The sequence below is a fragment of the Plecotus auritus genome (genome assembly GCF_963455305.1).
Source record: "Plecotus auritus genome assembly, chromosome: X".
Classification (NCBI taxonomy): Eukaryota; Metazoa; Chordata; class Mammalia; order Chiroptera; family Vespertilionidae; genus Plecotus; species Plecotus auritus.
The window spans coordinates 133,674,451-133,684,949 of record NC_137784.1 but is presented as its reverse complement, the minus strand read 5'-3'; the positions used below and the strand labels follow the sequence as shown (position 1 = coordinate 133,684,949).

Genomic DNA, 10,499 nt, shown 5'->3' with positions numbered 1-10,499 from the left:
GGGTTTTTTCAAACAAAAAAAATGAGTAAAGCAATTATAAAAGACTACATAGAAAAAATACATGTGATATGAAGAGGCAATTCCCAGAATAGTAAATACCAATGGGCAATGCACAAGCCATGGTGTTGACCTCATTAGCAGTCAGAGAAATGTAAAATAAAGCAGAGACACCTTTTTATTTAACTACAGCAGATTGGAAAGAATCATGAGAGAATATAACATACCATGCTTGAAAGAATGCAAACAAATGGTCTTTTCACCAATTGCTGACTAGAATTTAAATTGGTCAATATTTCTGCAAACTACATATAATGCCCATATCCACTACATTTAACATACTCATATCCTTTGACTTCCTAAGCCATGTTGTAAGACTCTCTCTAAAGGAAATAATGTATGTGTGACTGTATTTAAGAGCATTTGTAATGGCAAGAGGAAGATTAGTTGGAAATGGAGAGATGTCTATGATTTTTTTTGTTAATTTCAAAAAGCGAGTGTCAGATCTATTTTGATCCAATTTTTATAAAATCAAAAAGCAGTAAGTGTACTAGTATATATGTATATACATATTTTTGTTTTTTAAATATATTTTTATTGATTTCAGAGAGGAAGGGAGAGGGAGAGAGAGATAGAAACATCAGTGATAGAGAGAATCATTGATCGGCTGCCTGCTGCATGCCCTACACTGGGGATCGCACTCACAACCCTGGCATGTGCCCTTGACCGGAATCGAACCCAGGACCCTTCAGTGCACAGGCCGATGCTCTATCCACTGAGCCATATCAGCTATGGCCACATATATCTTAAATATATATATACATATACATATATATATATATGTGTGTGTGTGTGTGTGTGTGTGTGTGTGTGTGTGTGTGTGTGTATGCTTATATATACATATATATTTTCAAGGAAATCCATGTGGAAGAATATATGCCAAGCTGTTAATATCTTGGGGAGGAAAGGGCGCAGATAATTATGCACTTTTATTCTTGTGTACATTTTTGTATTGCTTCCTAGTTTTAAGAAAAGGTACTACTTTTGCAATTTGAAAGGTAACATTTTAAATTAAGAACAGGGGGTGGGTGGAGAAACTAGAGAAGGGACCCAGCGGTTTGGGGCCATTTCTGTGTGCGCTCCTTTTACAGACAGTGCGGTGGCAGGCGTCGCGTCTATGCGGGGGATTACAGTAACCCGGTTGTCAGTGATGAGTCAGAGTGCGTGGTGCTGATGCTGCTGCCATTTCATCACCTCTGCGAGCGCAGCATCCATCCCTCCGCTCTCCCAGCGCCTGGGCCTACCTCGCCTCGGGCTCCCAGTCAAGCGATGTGCTCGCAGCCCATCTAGATCCGGACCGAGCCGCACTCTCGGGGGGGCCTCGGCGGGACGCCCCCTCTCGCCGCTCAGGGCCAGGGATAAGGAGACCTGCGGAGCCCAGCCATGGAGGCCATCTGGCTGTACCAGTTCCGGCTCATTGTCATCGGGGATTCCACGGTGGGCAAGTCCTGTCTGATCCGCCGCTTCACCGAGGGCCGCTTTGCCCAGGTTTCGGACCCCACCGTGGGGGTGGATTTTTTCTCCCGTCTGGTGGAGATCGAGCCAGGAAAACGCATCAAGCTCCAGATCTGGGATACCGCGGGTCAAGAGAGGTTCAGGTGGGAGCGCAGCCGGGCCCCGCGAGCAGTGGGAGGGCCTTCGGAGCTTGCAAAGCCCCTGGGGATAGAGGACTTCCTGGTCCTGGTCGCGCCCGCCCACCCATAGAGAGATCCCGAAGGTCTGGGGGCTTCTGATGAAGCCCACCTCCAGCTAGCTGGGAGCTCCCTGCAGGGACAGAAGCGCCCTGGCGGGGAAGGCCGGTCAATAATATCTATTGCTTGCACAGCAACTCTCCCAACCTGCCCCTTGATAGCTAACAAATCAGTTGGAATTGATCACTGTAATTCATCAATCTCGGTCCCTATGTTACATACTTTTAAAAATGTTCCCAGGTCATCCCAACATGTATAGGCAGGTATATACAGATGATACTGAGATAGACATAGGTGCAGATATAGATGTATTGTGTTACATATATAGATACAGATATATACATATATGCATTGCATATAGGTATATATGAAAGTCAGATGCTAAATGATTGATTCCCTCTTGCAACCAGCACACATTCAGTAATGGTCCACTCCATGCCAGATTCAGGCTTGTTTCTGAGGAAACTTACACAAGGGGATGCCATGTAAACAAAACAGACAGAGGCCCTTCCCTCTTAGAACCGCTGTGCTGACATGGGAGGGGAGGGGACAGACAATCAGCAATTACACAACAGAGAATCTTGTTTATATTTGTAGGCTCACTCCCTGCTAGAACTCTTAGCACACAGTGAGTAATCAATGAACAGGTTTGATTTTCTCGTACAACCCTTTGTTTTTCCTTTGGCGTGTGTATCATTTGCAATTACAGAGGGAGGGAAGGCTACCTGGAGGAGATGAGGCTTGATGAGTATGACAGAAAAAAAAGCCCAGGGAGAGGAAACAGCATGTATAATTATAGACAGAAGTGGCAGAGAGCGATGTACACAGAAAACTTTGAGAGAGCAACTTGAGCTAAAGTCACATAGATCGTCACGAACTAGATCAAAAGGCCTCAATCACCCATGTTTCTGATCATTGATTCATGTATCTATTGAACACTAGTTGAGCATAGAAGATACTGGTTAGGTAGTTGAAGAATGGATAGGGAGAAGAGATAACTACAAACTGAAGTTGTCTCCGGCTCCCCACTTCCACAAACAACACTGGCAAACACCCTGTCCAGGTTCACTTTGAACCTGAGAATGCATTTCCCATACCGTCAGTGAAGAAAGGTGTCTTTTTATATTTATGGGACCATCTGTATGAAGAGCCTTTTCATACCCACTGCTTATTAGTATTGGGTGATAATGATTTGTAAAGGTTCTTTTTAGATTAGGAATATGTATCTTTTTCTATCACGTACACGGTAAAATATTTGCCCAGTTTGTCATTTGCCTTCGAACTTCGTTAAAAAAAAAATGTTTTGATGTACAGAAGGTGTTAATTTTTATGCATCCTTATGTTGTGCTTAGATAGGGATTTGTTACTTTCTAAGTACTAGTGTAATTATGTATTTTAGAGTTTTGAAGGGATCTACAGCTTGCTTATTGATTTTTTGAGCCAAGCTGTTCACCAATCAAAACCTTTGATCATGTATCCATGAGTCTTCAAACATAAGGGAATTCGAACTGTTTTCATTCCCTAGGGCTGATCTGCCTGGTGCTAGAGACCTGAACTCATTTGTAAGGATGGCTCTTGCCATCATCTAGTTTGGACTTTAATCCTCTGGACAATGTTCTGTTGCCATTGGGCCATCTGCCCTGAGCCTTAAGCGGCAAAAATGAGTCGCTCATTTTTGTCTTCTTCATCCAAGAAGACAGAAAACCTAAAAATAGACGTAGATCAAAAAGCACAATAGTCTAAACTTCAGACTCTAAAGCAAGGGTGGGGAACGCCTGGCCCGTGAGCCCTATAAGTCCCAAGAAATCCTTTGGTCTGGCCCTGCCAAGGCATTAGGGGTGAGTTAATTAAATGTTTGACCAAATACAGCAGGCTCATTTTGAAGCTGATAATTTCGTATGGCCCGCCAATGATGTTATAAATATCCAAATGGCCCTTGGCAGAAAAAAGGTTCCCCAGCCCTGGTCTAAAGCAAGTCATAGAAGCAAATAATCTATACCCTCTAATAAGCTCTAAAATGCTCTAAGCAAAGTAGTATAATGTATATTGATAATGAAGCTCCTCTAATCAAGAAGTTTAAAAGATGAGGTTTCTTCTGTTTAAGAAGTACAGCAAATATATTCTAATTGCAATGCTCTAAATAAATCATGTCATTTTAAAGGGAAGCTTTGGCGATTTACGTGGTTTTTCCCAACTGGTGCCGCCTTATTCAGCCTCTCTGAAATGTGCCAGGAAACATGGCTGATAGGCACTTTGCTCGAGCCCTCTACAGACCGTCTCTCTCTTTCCTATTCCTAACGGCCTGGAAAATAAAAACAAAGTTGTGTTTCTCCTCACAGAAGAGACTGAAGACCCCTGTTAGATTAAAATAATAATAATAATAGAAGGGCCCTAGCCGATTTGGCTCAGTGGATAGAGTGTCGGCCTTCGGACTGAAAGGTCCCAGGTTTGATTCCGGTCAAGGGCATATGCCTGGGTTTTGGGCTCGATCCCCAGTGGGGGGCATGCAGGAGGCAGCCAATCTATGATTCTCTCTCATCATTGATGTTTCTATCTCTCTCTCCCTCTCCCTTCCTCTCTGAAATAAATAAAAATGTATTTTTAAAAATAATAATAATAGAATGATAGAAAGACAAATGTGGTAATGATAAGTGGGGAGAGAATGGAGTGTATTGCAATATACCTATATACTTATGAGCATTTTTCTGTCAACTACCATAAATTTATTTTTTTTAAATCCTCACCTAAGGATATTTTTCAATTAATTTTTTTAGAGAGACAGGAGGGGAGGTGGAGAGAGAGAGAGAGAGAGAGAGAGAGAGGGAGGGAGGGGGAGAGAGGGAGAGAGAGAGAGGGAGGGGGAGAGAGAGGGAGAGACAGGAACATTGATGTGAGAGAGACACAGCGATTGGTTGCCTCTCGCAAGTGTCCCAATTGGGGCCGGCCCTTGCAACTCAGGTACATGCCCTTGACCAGGAATTGAACCCGAGACCCTTCAGTCCTCAGGCCAACGCTCTAGCCACTGCACCAAACTGGCTAGGGCATAAATTCATTTTTAAAAATTCTGTTTCAACTACTAGAATTTATAATGAGCTCTCCAGGTCACAGAACACTTTGGCATCCATTATTTTATTTTGCCTCATGATAACCTGTGACTTATCTTATTTCACAGAACAGGAAGTCTCATTTGGTTATTCAGATGTGGGGGTGAGAGAGTTAGCTGTGGTTCTATCTGAATCGAGGGGAAATGCTTATAAGCCCATGAGCATTCATTTCTAGAAGATGCCAACTCAAAATTTTGCCCAGTTGAAAATTCACATATCATTATTATTATCATTATTATTGAATGACATTTGTAGTCTGTTGCTAAAAAAATAAAATCATTTTTACTAAACTGTGCCAGTAACCAGAAACATTAGAATACACTGAGTTCATTGAAATACAAGATTTTGGCCCTAGCCAGTTTGGCTCAGTGGATAGAGCATCGGCGTGTGAACTGAAGGGTCCTGGATTTGATTCTGGTCAAGGGCATGTACCTCAGTTGCAGGCTCAATACCTTTCCCTGGTCTGTACAGGTGTGGGAGGCAACCAATCAGTGCATCACTCTCACATCGATGTTTCTCTTTGTGCGTCTCTCCCCCTCACTTCCACTCTCTCTAAAAATCAATGGAAAAATATCCTCGGGTGAGGATTAACAACAACAAAAATATAAAAGAAATACAGGATTTGGGGCGTGGCCTTTATTCTTTACTTTTTTCTTTTGTTTTAGATCCATCACTCGGGCCTACTACAGGAACTCAGTAGGTGGTCTTCTCTTATTTGACATTACCAACCGCAGGTCCTTCCAGAATGTCCATGAGTGGTTAGAAGAGACCAAAGTACACGTTCAGCCCTACCAAATTGTATTTGTTCTGGTGGGTCACAAGTGTGACCTGGATACACAGAGGCAAGTGACTCGCCATGAAGCAGAGAAACTGGCTGCTGCGTACGGCATGAAGTACATTGAAACATCAGCCCGAGATGCCATTAATGTGGAGAAAGCCTTCACAGACCTGACGAAAGACATATATGAGCTGGTTAAAAGGGGGGATATCTCAATCCAGGAGGGCTGGGAAGGGGTGAAGAGTGGATTTGTACCAAATGTGGTTCACTCTTCAGAAGAGGTTGTCAAATCAGAGAGGAGATGTTTGTGCTAGTCAGCCCTTTTTATTTCCAAAACGTGCTCTCCCATCTGAACTTGAAAGTGGTTGACATGAATAGAATCCTTGTGTGACTGAAGAGAACTCAACCTTCCTTTTGGATACCAAGTGAGCCTCCTTCCCAAGGGGCACTCTGACAGGTTGTAGGCAGGGGGATGGGGGAGCCTGGGTGCTGTGACTGGGGGACTAAATTACTGCCCTGGGCCAGGCACTGTTTTGTGGCCCATGCTGGGCAGTGGCTGTTCCATGTGCCCTTTGTAGACCACATGTCAAGAGCCTGAGGTTTGGGGAGCCAAGCCCCAGAAAAATACACCCACAGACAACTGTTTCTTGGTATTTCAGCTCATTCATAGGTCATGAACAAAAAGACATTATGTAAGGGGGGGGGGAGTATATCATTGGGAACAATTAACAAATTTTTTAAAAGACTGAGGTCATCTTAATCCATGAGATTATCCTGTACCAAGTGTGTGTGCTGGGTTTGGTTTGGTTAAAAAGTACTGATTATTCATTCCCAGGTTTCGGCACAAAAAAAAAAAAAGTACCGATTAGCTTCTGAAGAGCTCATCTGTAAAATGAGGGGTGTGGACCAGCTATTTACTAAGACACTTTCAAGACCTGGTGTTCTAGTAAACATGGTGTCAATATGAAAAGGGAGGCTATTTACACACTGTTATTAACACATTAGGGAAAATGTACTCCCTTGTGATAGAAAAGCCAGCAGTGTGAAAGAAATTGTCCCATGCAAAACACCCTGTAAGTAGAAGAAACACTAACCTGAACGCCATGCCCTTTTCCCTCTGACCATGCCTGGGGTTTTACTGCATTGGCGACTGCAATCTAGAGGTAAACAATGTGCCTGTCTTTTCAGGTCATGGCAACGATGTAGGGATTGCCTCCAAAAATAGAGGCAAACCCTCACTCATCAATCCTGTCTTGAGTACCTGCCCAACAGGAAGCGCTATAACCCTTACAAACCCATTACACTCACTTTACTTATTTGATCATCATAACAGGCCTGTGAGATTTCTTCCCCATTTTACGAAGGTCAACTAAGAGGCAGGAGATTCACTTGGCCAAGGTGAAGGTCTCTTGACTCCTAGTTCTTGTTTCACTGCATCGTCCTGCTGTCAGATGAATGAACTGTTGTTAATTTGTTCACTTTGGAAGAGATATGACTGTAAATAAATGTTCTCTACATGTTAGGATATGTTTCCTTATTGATTACAACTCAGCTATAATCCTGAGGCAACCTAGGTATGAGGTAAAGCCCATTCAGGTGTTACTGATAGAGGGCTTTAACCAAGTGAATAATTGCACAACTGAAAACACATTAGAACTGTGTATGCTAGAAGTGTTCTTATCACTGAAACACAGTGGACATATTATTGAAAGGAACCAAATACAGCAGTGGAAAGTGGGATGGGGATAAAATACTCACCTCACAATGACCTTGGCCATCTGTTTGCCATATACCTATACTAGATTCTTGTCTCCCCTAGAAAGTCAGCTCAATTCTCAGGTGAACAGACAGATAACTGCATCAGAAAATTGGAATGGTTGGCTTGAGGTTTCATTACCTTCTTGAAGAGATGTGATGCTTTAAATTATTTTTTGTATTGTAGGCAGTTCAGCTAGGCAAAAGCCATACTTTTCACAGTCAGAAAACAAGTCTGATGAGAGTCAGACCTCTCATATTTATGGTGATAGGAAAGCCTGAGAATGGTTCAATTGCTCTGAGATATAGTGTTAAACTTCAGTGTGAATGTGATTGAATTTGAAAGTTTGGGGATTTACTTCAGCCAGAATAAAGAAGCCAAATAATGAAAAGAATGGAAACAAACCACCTTGGACCAACCTGCAGCATCAACTACAAGTGAACCAATCATGATTTCTACGTTCCTTTAACATGACCAGGCTTGGGTGGAGTGATTAAGTGGCCAGTTTTGTGATTATAGACGACAAATAAAAGATGGTGAATTGGGTTAACACACAGTTTATCAACTACTATACTTAATTGTGTTTAAAAGATTCAGAAAGCAAGATTATCCACTGGATAAATGAGAGTTGGCTGGATTCTGTCAGTTCAAAACAAAAGATAGAAACAAAACTTCTCTCCAGTTTTCTTGACTAAAATACATTATATGTATACTTTTCCCATTCCTTGCATTTTTAGGCAGGTTTTAAAATACTCAGCATAGATCCAGCAAAGGTGGCTGAGCTTAATTGCTTAAACAAGTTCTAGAAACTTTAACAATCATTTTAGTAGACTTCAGTGCTGTTGTCACTGCAGTAAGTGGGTTTTAGAAAATAAGTGTGAAAAAATCAGGTGTTAATACAATACTAAGGATAAAGCTTTAGAAGCTATTTTACTACATAGGCAAAGAAAAGATTAACTTGTAACAAAGACCACAACTGCATGTTGGAATAGATCGTATCATATTCCAGAATAAAATGTACTGTATACTTTTCCTCACTTTGTTGTGCACTGTAATGAAATGTGAAAAAATGTTTTCTTTAGCTGTATGTGAATGAAAATATGCTTGTATTTAGTAAAATGGTTGATTATGTGACTGTGAGATTCCAAGTGTGTGTTGTAGCTATTTCCAGAATCTGCCTCTACAGCTCAGCAACCACTACCAAGGATATCAACTAGATATGACATATACTATGCAGCACAGTATTTACCAGTATCTCAAAGCCAGAAAGAGAATGTGATTTTTGAAAGTTGTATGATCATCATGTTGAAAGTCACAGGGAACTCACTACTGCCTGGGAATCTCATATCATTTTTTGAGAAGTTGTTTCTGTCAAGCCTATATCTGAATCATTGCGATTTTTAGTCAAGGATTTAAATTCTGAAACCAGGTAGCTGATTATAACTATTGTCTTCCCTGGAAAGTCTTCTTTTCTCCAGGCTAAATTGCCTCAGCTTTTTTAGTCCTACTATGATATGCTTTTTGCATCAGGATCACGCAGTGTGGGGCCCAGATTGGGACATAATAGTTCAGAACATTGCTTAGGGTTTACAGTACATATTTTTAAAAATATTCTTATTGATTTCAGTGAGGAAGGGAGAGGGGGAGAGATAGAAACATCAATGATGAGAGATAATTATTGATTGGCTGCCTCCTGCACGCCCCACACTGGGAATTGAGCCTGCAACCCGGGCATGTACCCTGACCAGGAATCAAACCAGTGACCTCTTGGTTCCTGGGTCAATGCTCAACCACTGAGCCACACCCGGCCAGGCTATAGTACATATTTAGATGAGAGTAAAAAAAAGAAAAGATATTTAATTCTGAGTATGGGCATAAGTAGGTTGAGTTCAGCACAGGTTTATCACGTTTATAGTCATGAGTGAATGAGGGAAGAAGGAAGAAAGGAAAGGCCAATGATGCAACAGCATTTAATATAGTTTATGACTCCATTCTCCTTAAAACACTCCCCAGGGCTTGATCATCTTTTCTTCCGTTATATTAATTCTCTTGGTGACTTTACTCAGCCCCATGCCTGTAAATACCATCATTAAGCCAATGAGTCCAACTAGTCTCTTTGGACTCCAGACCTTTATAACCAACTGCTCTACTCGACATTTCTAGTTGAATGTCTATTAGGCATCAAAAATGTAACACAGCTTCTAATCTTCCTCCCAAATGCATTCCTCCCATAGCCTTCCCCGTCTCAGTAAATAGCAATTTTGTCCTCCCATGTACTCTTGCCAAAAACCTTGGAGTCATCCTACACTCCTCTCTTTCACAATTCACATTTTATCTATCTCAAAGTTAAGCTTGCTCTATCTTAAAAGTATAACCAGAATCTGACAGCTTTTCCATTTTCACTGCTAACACACTAGTCTTGGCCACTATCATTTGTTGCCTGAGATATTGTGATAGCTGGTCTCCCTGTTTCCACTCTAGTCCCCCATAGTCTATTCTCCATAAAACAGACAGAGGAAGCCTGATAAGACATTAGTTATAGCCCTAGCCAGTTTTGCTCAGTGGATAGAGCGTCAGCCTGCGGACTCAAGAGTCCCAGGTTTGATTCCAGTCAAGGGCATATGCCTGGGTTGCAGGCTCAATCCCCAATAGGGGGCGTGCAAGAGGCAGCCGATCAATGATTCTCTCTCATCATTGATGTTTCTATCTCCTTCTCCTTTTCTCTCTGACATCAATAAAAATATATTTTTTAAAAAGATATTAGTTATAAGCAATCATCTATTCATAATTCCCCGGTGGTTATCTATTTTACTTAGCTTAGAACTCAAAGTCCTCTCCAATGACCTTCAGAAGAACCTTTAAAAATGAATTCCATCTCCATCCCATAGCATCTGTAATCTTGTTTCTTAGCACTATTCTCTTTATCATTCTACTCCAGCTACACAGATTTCTTTCCTGTTCTTCAAACACATCAAGCATATTCACATCTCAAGGCCTTTGTACTTGCTCTTCACTCCATCTGGAATTCTCTCTCTCCTCCATCAAGTGCTGGAACTAACAGCTTCCAAAATTTGCAAGCAGCTTTCTGATCCTAGAAAAGATGTGGCTCCAGA

The 10,499-nt window shown here is 41.7% G+C and overlaps 1 protein-coding gene across 1 annotated transcript; it reads left to right on the top strand.

The window, feature by feature from the left end:
• The first annotated feature begins 1,214 nt into the window (after window positions 1-1,214).
• Window positions 1,215-8,520, top strand: RAB39B (RAB39B, member RAS oncogene family). The gene is made up of 2 exons (XM_080652689.1): window positions 1,215-1,655; window positions 5,518-8,520. Exons 1-2 carry the CDS (start codon window positions 1,441-1,443, stop codon window positions 5,942-5,944), a joined length of 642 nt encoding a protein of 213 aa, XP_080508815.1. The 5' UTR covers window positions 1,215-1,440; the 3' UTR covers window positions 5,945-8,520.
• The last annotated feature ends 1,979 nt before the right edge of the window (window positions 8,521-10,499 follow it).

Coding starts and splice junctions, on each gene's coding strand:
- RAB39B (XM_080652689.1), top strand. CDS start 1,441: ATGGAGGCCATCTGGCTGTACCAGTTCCGGCTCATTGTCATCGGGGAT. Junction 1,656..5,517: donor GCGGGTCAAGAGAGGTTCAG/GTGGGAGCGCAG, acceptor CTTTTGTTTTAG/ATCCATCACTCGGGCCTACT.